This window comes from Alligator sinensis, unplaced genomic scaffold (genome assembly GCF_000455745.1).
Source record: "Alligator sinensis unplaced genomic scaffold, ASM45574v1 scaffold708_1, whole genome shotgun sequence".
NCBI lineage: Eukaryota > Metazoa > Chordata > Crocodylia > Alligatoridae > Alligator > Alligator sinensis.
This window is the reverse complement of record NW_005842183.1, coordinates 298,312-317,033: the sequence shown is the minus strand read 5'-3', so window position 1 is coordinate 317,033 and position 18,722 is coordinate 298,312. Positions and strand designations below refer to the sequence as shown.

Genomic DNA, 18,722 nt, shown 5'->3' with positions numbered 1-18,722 from the left:
TCCCTACAGGTTTTTTTGACCCTCTTTCCTATAGCATCCAGCATTCAGAGAACCAGGGAGTCCTAGTTTGGAAGCTACATATTTAATACGCACCAATTGGCCTGCTGTGCATGAATGTACCTGATTCTCTTTGGAACTTGGTTAAATTACTTGTCTCCGCAACATTTTGTGACAAGTTTCCCAAGTTAACTCTGTGCTGTGTAACAAATAACTTTCTGTTAGTTTTAAATGTTTCCTTATAAGCTCCTTGTGCACTCTCTGTCTTCTTTTGAATGGAAGGGGGAACCAGAACTGCACGCATTATTCAAGGTATGGGTGCATCATGGATTTATACTGTGACATAATGACATTTTCTGTTCTGTTTTCTTAACAATTCCTAATGCTCTGTTCACCTTCTTGATGACTACTAACCACTGGGCTGATGTTTTCAGAGAACTATCCACAAGAGCTCCAAGGGCTCTTTCTTCAGTAACAGCCCTTTAATTTTGCCTTTGATAAGGTAAATATATTGAATCCAGTATAATAAGTAATACGCATACTGAGTATGTACTTCCCAGTTCATTAGTTCTGGTGCCCCTCCTCTGAATCCTTTCCAATTTTGCAACATCCTCCTTGAATTGTAGACAGCAGAACTAGACACACACTTCCTGTATTAGCCACGTCAGTCTCTTTAAACTCTTCCTCAGTATTCCCTTGGCTATACCAACATGTTGCATTGGCCTTTTTGGTCACAGCATGGCATAGAAGCTCCTGTTTAGCTGATCATTTCACACTCTGCTTCCCAAGATAACATCCCCATGTTTAAAATTTGGCCTGTATTCTTTGGGCATTTATAGACATGCTCCAGAAGTGGGAGCGGGGTGTGCTTTAATTAGAGTGGTTCTGAGAGCCGCTCTAATTAAAGTGTCTGGAACATCATGTGTATCAGTGTCCCCACACTGAATAATGGTGGCAGGGGCATTTTAACTAAAGCTCGTTGAATGAGCTTTAGTTAAAGCATCCCTGCCACCATTTTTCAGCACAGGGACACTGATACATGTGACGCTGGAGACTGCTGAAGTGCAATAATTACCATGCTCCAGCAGATGCAATTAATCAAGTGTGCTCTGATGTGCTGTAATTACAGTGCATCAGCGCAATCTCACTGCACATGTATAGGTGCCCTTTGTTTCCAGACACATCATTTTACACGTGGCTGCAATCAAGTGTGTTTTTTTTTACTTGTGCCCAGCTTACCTATGTCAGGAATCTTTCTTTCTCAGTGTTCACAACTCACCAAATCTTTGTCATCCACAAACTCCATCAGTAATTATGCTGTTTTCTTCCAGTTCCTTGATATGAAGGTACAGTGGCAGAGGGCCAAGAACTGACCCTAGTAGGAGCCACAAAAAACACGTTTGCTCCATGATGCTTCCCCATTTACAGTGACATTATTAGACCTTTTAATTAGCTAGCTTTTAATATCTTTTTTTTGTGTTGTGTGCCATTGCTGAGTCAAACACCTTGCAGTAGTATGTCAGTGCTATATTGTTACCAACAAAGCTTGCAGTCTCATCAAAAAAGATATCAAGGTTGTTTGATAAGACCTATCTTCAGTAAAGCCATATTGATTGGCATTCATTGTGTGTCCCCTTTTATTTTCTTACTAGTCCAGTCATGTGTCAACAATTCCAGTATTTTGCCTCAGATCAATGTTGAGCTGACAGGCAGATTTACACTTAGTTTGTAGCATCTATCTTTCTTAAATAAAGGACAAACCATTATCTTTATTTTAGTATTTACTAACTTCCCCAGATGCATTGAAGATGAGCATTCATGCCTCAGAGAGCTCTTTGACCAGACCTATAAGACTTCGGTGCAAGTTATCACACCTGCTCTTTTAGAAACATAGAACTTTAGTAGCTGTTCTTTAACATCCTCCTCAGTTCCTGTTGGGTTACATAGAAAGTTTTGGATGATCATTGTCAGGACATATGACCTTTGCCAAAATACAGACTGGAAATATGTATTTAATACTTCAGTCTTTTCTGTATTAGTGATGATAATTCTGTTGCCATCTAGTAATGGAGCAGCACCATTGTTAGGATTCCTTTTGTTCCTAATACACTTTATAAACTCACATATTCCCCTTAACTGCTAGCTGCTGATTTCTCCTTCTGGCCTTATGCTACTATTTTTAATTTTCTATGATTCCTAACTTCTAATTTTTATCATCATTATCAACTTTTTTTCATTCCCTTGAACTGTTTCTTTTACCTTTGCATACTTCTTTCTCAATTGTGGGACTGTAGCTTTTTTAGGCTCTTAGTAAATTATCCATAAATGGTTCCAAATCAACATTCACTTTTTTTCTCTTTAACTTTGTTTCTCCAGCTGATTCAGCTCACAGGTTTCTTCAGCTTGGTAAAACCAGACTTTTTGAAGCACCAAGTATATGCTGATGCTTGATTGAGTTTTATTCTGCTTGCACACAACCGGGATAGTCAAGTCACCATCAGTAGTACCAATGCAACAACACACCTCAATGAAAACTGAGTTTGCTCAGTACCTTGTAAAGTTAACTGGGTCATCATGAGTCAGTGGCAAAGGTGCAATAAGACCCCTAGACTGCAGTGTTTTTCTCAATCTGCCTGATTATGGGTCAAGCATAACAAAAATGAAGCTTTCACAAACAAAGTAGTAGGATATTGCCTGTTGTTTGGCTGTTGTGAGAACAAACCCAAAGGTTGCCATAAATATTTTACTGACTTCAGCAGCAGTTTCCAGCTGTTTCCTTTATATGCCGTGGGCAGAAGAGTGGTTTTCCATGTTTGTTTGATGCCTGTGGTCTGCATCCAATTAAACTTGGCCAAGCTTCCCAGCATGGAAGTCTGCCTAAGCCTAGTGTAACTCCAAACACTAGATTCCTTTCAGCGCTTGTTAGACTTTGTGTAGGAACCTGGAATCACTTATATTCAACCTGGTCCAGTTGGTAGATCCCTATTTACCACCATGTAATTAATTCAATTGATATGTATGGGAGGGAAAACCCTCCCAAGGGTTGATAGGGTTACAAAATGGGAACAAAATAAACTTATTTTCTATACTGTTGTAGGGATGCGGGATTTGGTGAAAACCTGCCTCCAATAATGCACAGTTTAGAAGTTCTGCATTTGGGCTACAATGGAATTAGCAACATGACCCAACTGCAGCTCAGTAGATTGAAAAACCTGAAGTTTCTCTTTTTACAGGGTAAGTAATAACAGCATTTTTGTTGCCATTATTTAATGTTCTGCAGTGTATTGGTACACCGCTTTGGCCATAGGAGAATCGATGGATGGTTCCATATTCACTCAGTATAGGTTGGGTGTTAGATTAGGAAGGCTTTTAGTCCCTGTGCTAGTGATGTAGGAAAGAGAACACATATGGGACTGCCCTCACTTATGGCATTGACAGAAGATGCTTTACATATAGAACAGCAGACCTCTGCCTTGCACTGTCATTAAGTCTCCCTACCCTGGGAAGAGAAGGGGTAGCTGATGCAGAAAAACTCCTCTTCCAGCTTTTTGCCAGCAGCTGGTTCTTGTGCTGAGGAAATTCCCAGCTGACTAGTTAGAATGTGGCCCCTCCAGATCTCATTTAAGAATCTAGCCCACAGTTCTTGTTGCCACATGTAGCCCCTAAGGCATCACTAGGGCTACATATAAGAGCTAGTGCTCTGCTTTGTTGCAAGTGCTTGCAAGATTGGACCCTTAGCTAAGAGAGAGAGAGATGCTGGCATGTGTGGCACTACCTTACTAGCTACCGCCATTTCAAAGAATTTAAGCAGCCATAATGACTTATCTGTGGCTTGTTCTTCAGGATCCCCAGTATTAATTAGGAAGATAATTTGCTTTATATAGAGCTTACCAAAGCAATTTCTACCATTGGTTTCTGCATCAGAACACCCAGTGGAATTGGAAGGTGGTAGATTGAATATGGATCAACAAAGAAAGACCTGTTTATACAATGTTCAAGTAATCTAGGAAGCTTATAGCTTGCTTTGGCTGAAGATTGTTTTTTGGGTAACACTGAATGCCCGGTATATTGCATCTCACTCCCTACTGTTACTGCTGGCCCAACAGGTAATGAAATCAGTCAGATTGAGGGGCTTGAGGGCCTACAGCTTCTGGAGGAGCTGGTGTTGGATCATAACCGCATTAAAACGATTTTGGAAAGCTCCTTTGCTAAGCAGAGCTCCCTTTGTGCACTTCACCTGGAGGAAAACCGAATACGAGAGCTGAACAATTTGCAGTCGTTGGTAAAACTGCAGAAACTTTTCCTGGGATATAATAAAATCCAGGTACAATGTGTTTGTGTTGATACTGTAGATTCAGTGGGCCAGAGGTTGCAGCTCCTACTCAGGCCAGGTCCCTTTACTTTCAGTGGACTTTCCTGAGTAAAGACCCCTGCATTTGTTCCAATGTATATTAATTAACTGTAAGACGTGAAATGTCTTGGCAATAACTTTCTTTTTTAACATTCGAACAGGAACTATCTGAACTGGAAAAACTTGAAGTTATTCCTAGCCTTAAAGAGCTTTCAATATCTGGAAATCCAGTGAGTATGCATAAACTAAGGGCACATTTCAGTTACTGTTCTGGGTAATTACCCTTCTGATTCATTTAAAAGTGTTAAGAATTTCTCTGTAGTTAACTACGAAATTTCATTCTCCCACGGTTTGAGGGGCCTGGTCCTGTGCTCCCTGGAAATTCCCAGGCAGGATCAGGACTCTTGAGCCTTGAGTGCACTTGCCCTGCCTTCACCACTTACAGAGATGTGCCCCAGAGATTCCTGAGGGCACATCTCTGTAAGTGGGGAAACCTTGGCTTTCCCTGCTTATAGAGACATGCCCTGAGATTTACAGAGATGAGCCCTGGGCAGAGGAGAAAGCCAGGCAGGGGCTTCCAGGTCTTGAGAGACCCAGTCCTGTGCGAGAATTCCTGGGTATGCAAGATCAGGCCCCCTCAAGCCCACAGAATACCTGCTCAGGGCAGCTGGAGAGCATAGGTAGCTCCAGGCTGCTCATGCTCTTGCACCATAAAGCAAACAGATGTCTGTCACTAAATAGCAGTACAACTTGATACCACCTTCATCACAGCCATGTATTTTGGGCATTTGTGGCATGGCAAGGGACATCAGTTTGCTTGGGCTTGTTGCTGCCCTAAAAATGTTCATAGCAACACAAAGGTGAAGAAAGACGATGTCTGTTTTCACCGTCAGTGTCTGTCACAGTGGCAGAGCAATTTGAATGCAAGAATTCATCTGTGTATTGTTTTGCTGCAAGATAAAAAAAAGTTTGTGTTTGCACGTGCGTGCTGTGGTAGTGAGTTGTCTTTTCCAAATTCCAAAAATAGGTCATATTTTGGAAACAGAACATAGTTTGATAAAGATCTGAATTTTTTTCAATATAAAAATCTTCTGAAACTATATTTTTGTTCATTTATATAACTCCACTCATAAAAGGTCTCTATGAAATGTTTACGCTTATTTTTTTCCTCCTAGCTCTGCTTTTATTTTTCAGTTTGGTTAGACTTGTTTTGCATTTTCTTTCTTTGGGAACATAACAATTAGAAGAATATAATATAGAGGAGATGAAGCTATTACCAGGCTTTTCCACCTCCGTAGAAGAGACTATAAAGACATAACTCTGGTCCCTGTCAACACTTATGCATGTGACTGGATCCATTCAGTCAAACACAAAACTATTGACTTCAAAGGGGTGGGTTTGAATGCAGTGGGACCAACAGTTTGAGTAAGTTTTATTCAAACTGTTGAATAAACAGTTTGAATACTCAGTTTATGTATTTGAGGTGCTTTGGAAGAATCAGAATTAAAAGTGTCATCAAGCAAACGCTTTTCAGCTGTGAATGGAAACCGGAAATAATTTTGGCTTCTAATATGAAATAGACTTTGGTTGCATCAGTGTGGATCTTAGCTATGAACCCTGTCCATGACACTTATTGCCTTTCATAGGCCCTTAGGCATCAGGATCTGAGGGCGTTTTTACACGTGCTGTGGGCGGAGGGGGAGGGTGCTTTAATTAGAGTGGCTCCAAGAGCTGCTGTAATTAAAGCACCCGCAACCTCTTATGCACGAGCATTCCCACAGCTCAAAACGGTGGCAGGGGCACATTAGCTAAAGCTCGTTTGATGAGCTTTAGTTAAAGTGCCCCTGCCACCGTTTTGAAGCACAGGGATGCTGATACACAAGATGCAGAGGCTGCTGGAGCACGCTAATTAGCATGCTCCAGCAGACTCAATTAATCAGGTCTGAGACATTCTATGATACTTTCTGACATGGGGGAGTACTATAGGAAGGCATTGGAGGACTCGGCGCTCAAGTGATTTTAGCCTATGTCATCACTTCAAAGTGGACAGATTACCAGCATGGCTGAAAATAGAGCCCATGCCCTAGCCCAGGATGAAAACACCCTTTCACATTTCACATACTGATAAGAGGAACTAGAAGCAAGACTTCAGGCAAACTCTTCAGGGTGGCCTGTCCAACAGGGCTATGCGCTCTGTTTCTGGAGCAGGGTGGAAATGCCATTTGCTTATCAACACTGGTTCCTAGAGTTGTGAGATTTTCTTTTCCAAACAGTCTCTGCCAGAGCCATATGACAAAGGTAAATGGATGCAGACACAGCAGTCTCAACTCCTAGCAAGCTGCAGCTCTAGCACAAAAACAAACCTGGCTGCAATGGGTGAAGTACCTGGACACCAAACAAGAGCTCAATGAAGGCCAGCAGCATCAACTCCTGCCCACATGTTCTCACTGGCCCTGGTAGCTCTTTGTCAGAATTAGGGCCCTGACCTCTGGACTCCTCACTCAGTCACTTTCACCACTCTCACATCCAACATGGCCTTAACGAGAAATCCCTGCTACCACGAATCACCAAGTACCAGTGAACCTCTATCAGCAGCAGTAGCTTAACTGAGGAGGGGGGCAACTGGGGCAATAACCCCATGTGTTGCATTTTGGAGTGGGGGCACACAAAAGGAGCCATTGCTACAGCTGCAGCTGATAGGGCTGCTGCAATCAGCACAGCAGGAGTCAGTGTTGCCCTGAGCACAGAGCTCTGCTGTTATGCCTCTGATTAGCAGAATTCAGACCCTTGCTAATGAAGGGGAATAACAGTAGAACTTGCTACACTGTTACAGGCCTTCAGGTAACAAAGGGGCCCTCTTTTTAAATCACATTCTGGACTAAAATATAACACTTGATTTTTATCACTTTCCGTCTGTATCACTCCCTGCCTCATCACTGGTCCTCTCTTCAAGTGTATGGTCTTCTCTCTTCATTTTTGTTTCTGTTTCCCAGATGGTGGCTGGGAAAGTTTTGATTCAAACAACTTGCTCTGCAGACCACATCATCTGCCTCATATCATTCTGGATAATGATTCACTTCTCAGGGTAACTTTTGTTCCCTCTCCCTAGGTATCTCGCAAGGGGTTCCACCGCCTATTGCTTGTGTGTCGACTGCCAAACCTCCAGGTGTTAGATGGCACTGCAGTGAGCACGGAGGAGAGGGTGAAAGCAGAGCTCCATTTAATAGAACAGCAGGTAAATCTGATGTCCACTCTTGGACGCCATCTGAAATCACAGAACATAGAAATGGAAAGGGCCTCTTCAGTCCTTAAGTTCCTCTCTGTTAGTGAAGAATTATTCTGTGTATATATAAATACATTTGGTCTGATTCAGACATAAGTAATAGAACTTCCACCACTTCATGTTGGAAACCAGTTTCCAGCCCCCCACAGTCAGAAATTTGTCCTCTCAGACTTCATTAACCTTTATTTAATCCGCCCTTACTATTCTACAGAATTCCTCCCTCCGCCCTTCAAATCACAGTAGAACAGTGATTCTCAGCCAGGGTGTTCTGGCACTCTGGGCTGCCGTGGGATCCTTATAAGGGTGCTGCACAATATTGGCACTGTTAGGTGTGCAAATACATAGACGTGATTCACAAGACAAACCCAGAGGCTTCAGATAGAATTCCATAGGGTCAGAAACACTCCGGCCTCTTGTGGTCTTTCTGAGTTTTTTGAATGGAAGGATCGATCTGCTCTTTTGTCATTATCGGAAAAACTAAGAGCTGCCATTTTCTACAGGGTGCTTTGAGTCTAACAAAGTTGAGAACTGCTGCTCTGCAAGCTTGTTCTAATGACCTTTTCTCCATAGTTGTCGTAGGGAAGTTTTCTAATGTTTCCTCCTAGCCCCCGTGGTAATTGTTATTACTTTCCTCCATGTCACCTTCAATTTATAAATGGCTTTATGATGAGGAGATGCACAGAAGTGAGCACAATACTCCAGATGCAGTTGTACCACACTGAGTAGACAACAGATGGGATGTTCAAAGGAGCTGAAGAAATGAGACCCACAGAAGCAGTTGAATTTCAATGGAATCAGGGTGATCAGCTCTTTCAGGCTCCTTTGAAAGTCTCAGTTTGGGATAGCTACCTCCCTGCTTCTCCATAATGATGTCTCTGCAATATGCTGTCCACAGCTGCACAGGCCTCTTTTGCTGCTGTCTGTATCAAGCTATTTTGCTTTCTGCCTTTCCTGTTGGAAGCTTCTTGTTGTCTTTTTCATTGCCCCTTCTATACTATCCCCTGCCACCTGTCTCTGCTCAGAAGCTGCTTGTGGGGTGGGGGGAGGATACTCCCTGCGTGGCCACTGTTTCCAGCTTCATCATCTACTTGTTAAACTTTCAGCCACCTTCATATTTCTCCTGGGCTGCCCCTTATGCTCAGGAGAAGCTCCCTAGCCAAGCTACTTTATCACCCTCCTTTGTATCTCTCCCCGAAACTCCTCTGTGCTGTGACACCAACAAAACCTTGACTGCCGTTTGTAATGAGAGCAGCGACTGTCTCTCCAGCCAGTATCATCTTATTATTTCCTGGTGCCTGCTTATCCATTTGTTTGTCCATATCTACCTCTTGCCTCTTTTCCTATACTTAGATTGTAAGCTTGTATGGCACAAACCATCTCTTTATTTATGGGGTCCTGATCCCTGACTTTGTTTCTTAGATGTAACAAGCCGGCTGGGATAGGAGACCAACACACAATGTGCAGCCTTGCCCACAAGAGCTAAAGCTGCTCGTTACCACAGACCACATCCTGAGAGCTCTGTCGTACCGCAGCAAACTGGGGTTTGCTCATACCCAGAGGTGGAATTTCTCCAAAACTTGGCTTAATTTCTCCCATGATTCTCCTTTTATGCAAAGCGCGACACACATTTTTCAACTGCCCATTTCTATGACAGGATAAATGTAACATAGTGAGGAGGCCTGGGTTCTGCACTCAGCTCTGCCACTTACATGCTGTGAGACTCTGAATTACTAAGAAAGTTATTTTGCTGTTCATGTCTTGGTTCTTTTCTGTATGAAATTGTTTAATGGTTCATGCCCACCAGTTTGAAGTGTATGGATTAAACAGTGCCATATAGAAATAGCAAGGATTATTATAGGTTTCACTAAGGTCCATCTGTATTGCCCATTAGTTCAGCTTTCCCACAAACATCCTGGTGCCATGTATGAGGAGAGCTCCTCGCAGACATCTACAAAGCCACTCTGTTACCCTCCTCAGTGCCTACAAAACACTCGGCACCTCTTATATCCAACCCAAGTGGTGTGCTACAAACACTGCTTATTACACCGACATGAATCTTTTACCTTGTTCTCCCCATTTGCTGGCTGTATCCACCTGGTGTCTTCCATATTCTCACTGTCAGTTCCTTGGGGCACAAACAGTTCTTTTGTCATGCATGTCAAAAGCCTTATTGTGATAAGGGCCTCTGGGTGCTCTTTTAGTACAAATAAAAAAAATAGGTGGCATTTGTTTTTCCTTGATCTTGGAGCTAATGTTGATAGCAAGTCACCTTCTAACCAGGTACCTCAGTGTCCCTGTACACCTCAGCACATGTTTGCAGAATCATTTGCTATCACAGCTCTCTGTGTGGATGTACTTGACACAACCCTATGCAGAATCCGGGCCTGAGTGAGTTATTTTGCTAGGAGCACATTTTTGCTACTTGAAGCTTCAACCCTTATATTCAAGAATTCAAAGCACTTGTGGATTCAGCCCCTCCATGTGCAAGTGTTTTTTATTTCAAAACTGACCCATACTTTTATACATTGGACATCACTTAAATAAAAATATGGCAGGATGAATAGAAGCAAGAGAAGCATGTTAAGGCTAGATCTTAAGAGAAATCTCTGTTTGGTATTAAGGTTCAGTGGAGATGTTATACCTCATTAGCTAGAACAGAACTGAGCCATTATCTCATTAGGTCATTGAAGTGGAACAACACAAAAGATTTTTCAAGTTTGTCAGCTGCGTTTTAGCTGTGCTTTTTAAAGTGCTTGTTAGAAAGCAAGACATGAAGCCATGTGGTGGTGTCTAAACTTTAAAAACCACTTTTGCTGTTAAGCTTCAAAAGAGATTTTCCCAGCAAAAACTAGGTTAGCACCTTATTTACCACTTCTTGAAGCAGCCATTAGAGCATTCAGTACATAATATTCCATCCAATACATTTGTTCTGCTGGTTATATTTGTCTTCCATGTTGAATGTTTCCATTATTGAATTAGAGGTGGCTTGAACAGCAGACAGTCGATTACATGGTGTATTTTGTATTTTTGGCACTTAATTTTTTGCATTTAAAAATAATGAATTTCTTTGAAAAAAACAAACAAATAGGCACTGACTTGCACTCAGTATTAGATCAGTCAAGACAGAAAGCAGTGAGTACATAGTCCTACGTTCAAAACACTTGGTACAACATTATAAATGCTCATTCACTGCTGCCTTTTTACAAACCTTCTGTCAGCAAGTGGTTTACAGTCAGGTTACATACTCAAAGGTATCATCCTCCTGATGTTTTGAAATAGCTCCAGCATGCTGCTCGTACATTGGTTCCTGAAGTGTCCCTCTTACGTCCTCATGCAGCCGACCAAACCGTTCTCTTCAAGCAGCCCACCTGAAAATGAAAAAGTCAGGTCTCAAGTCAGTAACAGGAATCCGAAGGCCTGATCCTACTGTTTTTTACTCTCTCGATTTCTGCATTGACATGACTATTAGTGGTTGTTGTTCTTATATGTATTACATTAGTTCACTGAGGTTCTGGACAAAATCTGAACCACACTGTGCTAGGGGCTGTCATATGTAGGAAGAGCCAATCCTAACCTTTGCTATCTTGCTGCCAACATGACAACAGAGAGGGCAGGAGAAAAAAAAAGTTATATCCCCATTTTACAGAAAGGGAACTGAAGCAAAGAAATTAACTGACTTGTCTGCAGTCACTTCAGTTCTCTGCCAAAGCCAAGGTCAAGAAATTCTCATTCCTTGTCCAGTGTCCTAACCACAAAACCATTCTCTCTCTCTCTCCAAGGCCATCTCATGTTAGTCAGCAGTTGTAGGATCATGTTGTAACATCAGGTCTATGAATCAGGTGTATTTTTGTCTTAAACACCAAGATATGCAAACTGTTTTGTTTTTTTTCCATGCTATTCTGAAGGGCTTCCCAGTTGCAACCTCTCCTTTGGAGTCTGGGTTTTCTGGATTCCCAGCTACCTTCCTAAAACCTACTTCCCTCAAAATAACAAACGTGAATCTGCTTGAAGGCATCAACCACTTTTTTGGACCTGACCTTACGTTTACTTATGCGGTTGAAGAACCTTTATGGAATGAGGCAAATAAAAGTGAGTGTAAGAAAATAGTAGCACTTTATTTTCTTGTAATAGTTATACATTGATAGATTCGTAGATGTTAGGGGCTGAAGGGACCTTACAAGATCATCAGGTCCAGCACACCCCTGCACTTAGGCAGGAAAGACTGCTGGGGTCAGATGACCCCAACAAAGTGGGCATCAGGATGCTTTTTGAAGATCGCCATGGTGGGTGACTGTATCACCTCTGGGAGGAGTCTGTTCCAGACCCTCAGCATTCGACTTGTAAAGAAGTTTTTCCTTATATTGAAGCGATCTTCAATTAGCTTGTGCCTATTGTTTCTTGTCTTCCCATAGGGGGCCTTGGTGAACAGATGTTCCCCCAGGCCCTGATGTACGCCCCTAATATGGGCTGCCACCAAGCCCTCTGAGTCTTCTCTTCTCCAGGCTGAACAGTCCCAAGTCTTTCAGCCTCTCCTCATATGACCTGCTCTCCAGACCTCCTTTGGACTCTCTCAAGCTTCTCCACATCCTTCCTGAAGTGCGGCGCCCAGGACTGGACACAGTACTCCAGCTGTAGTCTCAGCAAGGGCGAATAGAGCGGGAGGATGACATACTTAGTCTTGCTCGAGATGCATCAGTAGATGCATGCCAGTGTTTGAATCACTCTGCCAGCTACGGCATCTCATTGGTGGCTCATGTTCATATTGGTTTATGTATTTTCTAATACTTGACATTACTTTGCACATCAGTAGTGTAACTTGGAGAGGGGGTGGGGGGCAAGCAAAGCACCAGCAGCATCCCCTGTTTGGGAAGTTTGCGTTGAGGCAGCAGTAGCTCCTGTGTGAGGACTTAAGCACTTACTCCCACCCCACACCACCCAAGGTGCCAAAATGTTGTTACACCTCTCTTGCAAATTCATGGTAAATAGAATAATTGTAAAAGGGCACTTTAACTTGCCACTGCTATCTTTTAAATTGATCCGGAACTTCTAGCAATTCTCTTACCTTAAAAAAAATGAGGATTGCAGCAGTTCCTTTCTAATTAGCTGTTTTGAAATGATTATATATACATTTAAACTCTGTAAAGAGGATTGTAGTGAAGCTCAAGGATTTGCAAAGGAAAAAAAAGTTAGTATTTTCCCTCAGCTTGTATCAATTTTCAGCAATATTTTTCCCGCTTTTGGAACTTCTGTTCAGTTTGAAGTATTTCCCATACAGATTAACCTATTTCTGAGGCTTTCTTTTTTATTCTAGAAACAGTGGGTGTTAATATTAATATATGAATGGCATGTTTAACTATACCAAAAACTGGAAAGGGAAGAGATGACTTGAACTGCAGAGTTCTTGTTATGCATATCAGCAAGCATTAGGAAAGTTGGAGAATTGTCTCCAGCAGCCTGTAGGGGAGAAGAATGGGTAGAATTCTTGGGTGGTACAGACAGAGGTGAGCGCGTTTGCGGGGGATGCAGCTGGAGCCCTGCTTTTATGATTAGTGCATCCATATACATTTTGTGCTTCAGCTAAGAAATCTAAGAACCCAGGAATGGCGACAAATAATCCTCGAAGTGCCCACCCAGAAATAGCTCTCAGGCAAATCAGAGGAGCAGCTGCTAATCTCCTAAGCCATCTGACGTATCAGAGCGGTACGTCTCGATCTGCACCAGCACACCAGAGCAGCAAGGAAAACGAGGGCAGGTGAGACTTTTATCAGCAATAAACAGGTGTTTCCTGTGTCCACGAGCACAATGCTTCCATTCCTCCTTCCTTCAATATACATGCAGGGAATTCCTACTGTGTTATCTTTTCAGGGCTACTAAGTTTTTTTTCCCCTCTTAACTTTTTGTCCCATCACTAAAACAGCACATTTTGCCAGCCTCTGCTAGAGATTTTGTTCTCTCTCTTTCCTTTGAAAGGACTCCCAAGGTGACTAGAAAGACAGAAAAGGATTCATATACAAATGTTAGTACTAAAATAATGACTCAAACTCATTAGTTTATGTACTGAAAACCAGTTAAAGTCTAAGCAGCTATCCCAGAAGTCCAGTTATTTTGTTCTGTAGCTATTCCTAGCTTTCCTTGATTTTCTTCACTTCAGAGTTGAGAACTTTCATTTAGTAATTTAAAAAAATGATGATACAATGAAAGAAGAAAAGATGTCTTAGGCCCTTTCTACATATTCTATCTATTGTGCAGTTACCTTGTTAAGTGTGCAATAAATTTAGACTGGCTAAAGATGTAAATTAGTTATCCTGCCTTAAAAAGTCAGGCACAGGACTCTTGGTCCTGGCTCCACATTGCCCCCGCAACTGGGAGCCCCCTCAGCAAAGGGGACTTCCAGCTGTGGGAGCCTGCTTCTTACCAATGCAGAGGAAGCCCAGGATCAGACTCCCCCTCCACTGGCAATAAGGTGAAGTTGGATCTAATGCGTGATCCCACAGTCGTGTCTCCTGCCACGCGTGTGTGGCATGGCAGGAAGTGCAATTGTGTGGATCATGCATTAGATCAAATCATGCATTTACCTGCACATGGGGAGGAGACCTCAGGGTGGCATCACCTTTGGTGCTATTGGTTGCTATTGGACACCTCTGGTTGCTGTTGGACCAACTGTGTAGTTGGGATAAAGTTAGACAAGCTTTCAAATGCAAGTTTTTCTTCATCAGGCCTCAGTGAGATCTGGTGAAGAATGTCTTGCATTTGGAAGCTTGTCTAACTTTATCCCAGCTACACAGTCGGTCCAGTAAAAAATATCACCCTAAGAAATCCTTGCCCCTCACACAATTTCTGGACCATCGCAGCTACAGCGTCACTCTGATGTGCTCTTTGCACATTAAAATAAGTCCTGTATTCAGTGGTTAGTATTTTTAGGACTGAGCTCCAACAGAGCATTTTTCTTATCTGAAGACTCCAGAATTCTGAGACAACTAAAAATCTATTTCTTGTCATTGTATCTGACATACAGCAAAAACTAAAACAGCGGGCACCTAAAGAAAACTTTAGGACTTTTTATTTACCAACATTATTACACATCCTGGTTCATTTTTACTATAAAAATGAAAATAAAGGGTGACATTTTTTCCTGCTCTCACACAAGCCATAATGCCAATCAAAAGAGCAAACCAACTATGAGAAGTGTAAAGTGTGGCTTAGAAAATAATGCCAAAAATGTTGTCCTGCCACTGTATACATTGGATAAGCCTTTCACCTTCAATAGCACAATCGAGCTGTTTGCTCCATCTCAAAAATATAACAAAAAGAAGAATCTAGAGATGCTGAAAAATTGTTTAGGGGTGTGGAATGGTTACCAACATTTAGAGAAGGTAAGAGAAGTGGCCAAGGCATAAAATATAAAAATGAGTGATGCACAGAAGGCCTTTTCCTCTTCATGAACCCAAGAGCCAGGAGACGTCTAACAGCATTCAGTTAAAAGCAGCACTCTTAAAAATCCATATTTTACACACAAAGCAAAACTAGCTGGTGGAATTTGCTGTCATCAACCATCCCCAAAGCAAACAAGATGAGATGTTTTTACAGGGACCCTCTGTCAGAGTGTATAGGCCCCTAGCCCACATGCGTGTGCTGCAGTCCCTGTGCTGTCTGGCAAAACAGCCAGCAAGAAAGGTACATTAATGATTTTTCAAGGACTTGAGCAGGGTAGAAATCACTTAGCACCTAAGAGAAGAGCATCTGGCCCTACATCTCTAGCATAGACAAAGCTTTTGACAAATCTAGCCTGTAATGGGAAGACAAAGCTATGCTAGAGACCTGAACTGAAGTTAGACCCTGGTTTCTTGCTGCCATGTTTCCCTAGCATGGCGTGGTAAACTTAGCCACCATTAATGCATTGCTTTGGCTTGTATTTTAATCTGCTTGCTGTGGCTGCTGGGGCCTGGGCTGTGCATGGTGTCCCTGGGCAGCTGCTGGTGGCAGGGGAGAGGTGCTGTGTAGCTGCATAGCACAGGCTGGTGGAGCCCAGGGAGCACTGCACAGGGCTGCTCCCAGCTGAGTCCTGCCCCTGCACACCAGGGATGGAGCCTGGCCGTGGGCCTCTGTGCTGTCCTACGCTGCCCCGCTCCATCATCAGGGCTCCTGGGAGCCACGGGGTTGGGGCTGGGCAAGTTTAGTGCCCTTGTGTGTGAACACACTCCATGCTGCCACCCTCCACAGGTATGTGTGTGCATTTGTGCAGGGAAGCGGAAGTGGAAGCCCTGGGGCAGTGGGAGACGTGCACGTGCGCATGACCCCCCATCCCCACTCATACCCCCATCCCAGATTTCCTTAAAAATAATGTGGTCACCCTACCGATTAGGTGCCCTAACAGGTGATACTACTAATAGCAGAACCCCGGTAGCAATAAAGTAATGAACAGAAATAAGAACTCTGCCAGCTGGATTCATGCAAAACAAGCTTCTTCCCTCCCCATGCCCTTTTCTTTATGGTGGGAAGCACATTTCTTGTCTCCTGCATTGTTGGGCAGACCTCTTTTGAAGTTTACCCAGATGAGATGGACCAATCCAAAGCTGTGATAAGACTCAACCTGTGTGATGGGCTGACACAATAACCTAGCTCCAATGGGCCAGTTCCCCTGGGGAAGCAATGGCCTCTGTCTCCAGTTGTTCAGTGCAGCTCTGGTGCAGGTTTTTCATCTGACCACAGGCACCACCACAGCCAGAAGCATGATCCCGACAGCCAAGCTGCTGGTTTCTCTGCGCAGAGGCTCGGTGTTCCCGGAATGATTCAGTGCTAACTAGCTCAATGCATCCTGTGGCCCAGGGTGCATTAACTCGGGGCCTCTTGTGCAAGCCTTGACTTCCCCAGTCAGTTCCATTGTCACATGCCGATTCCAGACACAAAGAGTCAGCGGAAAAGCCCTGAGTTATGTGGGATGTGAGTCACTTCAGTGTATAGGCTGCCCTTCCCTGCGGGGCTGAACTTCACTCATGCTCCATAACGTCTGGGATGTTACTGATCTGGAAGGTGCACTTATTTTCTGTGTAGACCAGAACAGTGTTTCCCTTACAGCAGCACACACTACTTGGGGACTGCGGCTGGTCGATTTGCACAACAGGCCCAGGGAGCCTAGGGAGGGAAACTGAGAATAAGCTGTTTGTGAGCTGTTGGAGGAGGGATCCTGCATTACCAGGAAAGCTGGCCTCCCTTTACATGCCTCCCTCTTCCTGAGCTCTCTTCCAGATCCTGTGCAGGATCTCATGCTAATACAAAACCGAGTGTGAAAAAGCAGGAGCCTTACACTGAACGTTACACTTCAAAGAAATCCAACCCTATTAAAGTATCACACATGGAGTGAAGGCACCCCTAGGACCTTAGCTCATGCCTGACATCACACAACAGCAACAGGACAACAGACTGTTTGTCATCTCATGTGTACAAGTAAATTAGACCTGGTTTTCATACCTTTTCCCTTGTGGCATCACTGTTGGTCTGAGTTAAAGCTGTTTAGGAGTCTGAACCATGCTTTTTAAATTTTTTTGTACCTCAACAGGCTGTGATCTGTTAGAAATCAAACCTGAATTTCCTGGGCTTGTCTTGGGGGTAGTCATAGCATCTCTAATGCATTTTACATTTAAATTACTCATATTTACTCTTGACCATAACTTCATATTTATCTATTTATTTTTGTTCTGGGAATTTCTTTAGGAATTTCCTTAATTACTAACAATTTCTTATGCAAATATGCCCAGAAAGATGCTACCCAAGGGCCAGCAAGCCTGGAGTTTTTTGCGTCTAGGGTAACGTAGTAGTCACCTGCTGAGTGTCTAATACAAATGAACAGCCAATTATTTGCTTTATTATCTTGCTCTAAAATACGTGGCTTATTGCTGATACTGGTCTAAGTGAGTGTCTGTGTGGTTTGACTTCGCAATGCTTCTTTCTTGCAGGAGGCCCGCCAATAGCCCCTCCAGGCAAACCCGAATGTAACTTTCTGTAGGAATAATGAGCATGAGTGAAATAACGTGCCAGCTTCTTCCTTCGTGTTCCTTCACAAACTACAGGGGAGCTACACCAGGGGTAATTTAGTCCATTCTGCTTAGGTTCACAGTCATGGTATAAAAGCTCATAACAACTGGTGTGAAAAATGTGAATGAACTCCTTGCATTCTGCACAGTGTGAGTTAATTACTCTTCAGTTTTACTGAACTCGGTGTGTCATTTCGCAAAGGTAGATAAGGAAGAAAAATGTCAGTGTGTAAGTAGCTAAGTTCTTACACAGGAAAAACTCCCACCTACATCCACTGCCCTGAAAACATGCTGGGAGGGGGGCGTATTATGGAAACTGCCACTTCATTATAGTACACATTTGTTTTTTTTTATCCACAGCAACCTTTTCACATACACATGCTCACACGCGTGGCCACTGAAGTCAAGAGGTCACTCAAGTATTTCTGAAGCCAGAATATGACCTGTAATTTTCATATCCCCATTAGACCTGCTTCTTACATTTTTATTTTTTAGAATTATTCAGTGACAACAATTAAAATCCCACAGGATATTCCTAGAGTAGGATTTTACTGTATTTTTTTATAACAAACATTTAAGATACCACAGAGTATCACCAGGATAAATGCCAAAATGCCAGTAAACTACTGATCTACTTTAATAAGACTAGCTGCATGGCTATTTAAAAAGTCATCTGAATAAGTGACCAGGTTACAAATTAAGCATTAGAAGGCTTTATTAAAACACTTTAGGATACTTGTTCTGATGCAATAAAACGAGCTGTTCATCCCAAGCTTTATGTAATGTGCGTGATGTACATTTTTCATGTTGGGCCCCAATTATATGGCTGCTAAAAAATTAGTGGATTGTCTTGAAATTGGAGTCTGTTAATATTTTGGTAATTCACCTCTAATAGTTGTCAACTGAGTATCTTTTTAACATGAAATCAGCCATTCATTTAATACATTTGTATTTTTCCCTTGTAAGCACTGTGGATTTGTAAGAGGACAGTGGGGTTTCTTACACTTCGCAGCAGATGTACCGATGGATACTCAGCAATAGCTGCTGCACAGGCTGGCAG

General features: G+C 42.8%; 1 protein-coding gene across 1 annotated transcript in view; it reads left to right on the top strand.

Annotated features, from left to right (window-relative positions):
- Positions 1-18,471, top strand: part of LRRC9 (leucine rich repeat containing 9) — a 74,283-nt gene extending 55,812 nt beyond the window's left edge. Inside the window, exons 26-32 of the mRNA XM_025207136.1 lie at positions 3,095-3,231; positions 4,104-4,321; positions 4,510-4,578; positions 7,458-7,583; positions 11,537-11,720; positions 13,209-13,383; positions 17,585-18,471. Coding sequence (XP_025062921.1) covers positions 3,095-3,231; positions 4,104-4,321; positions 4,510-4,578; positions 7,458-7,583; positions 11,537-11,720; positions 13,209-13,383; positions 17,585-17,624 — 949 coding nt within the window. The 3' untranslated portion in view covers positions 17,625-18,471. The remainder of the gene's footprint in view (positions 1-3,094; positions 3,232-4,103; positions 4,322-4,509; positions 4,579-7,457; positions 7,584-11,536; positions 11,721-13,208; positions 13,384-17,584) is intronic.
- The last annotated feature ends 251 nt before the right edge of the window (positions 18,472-18,722 follow it).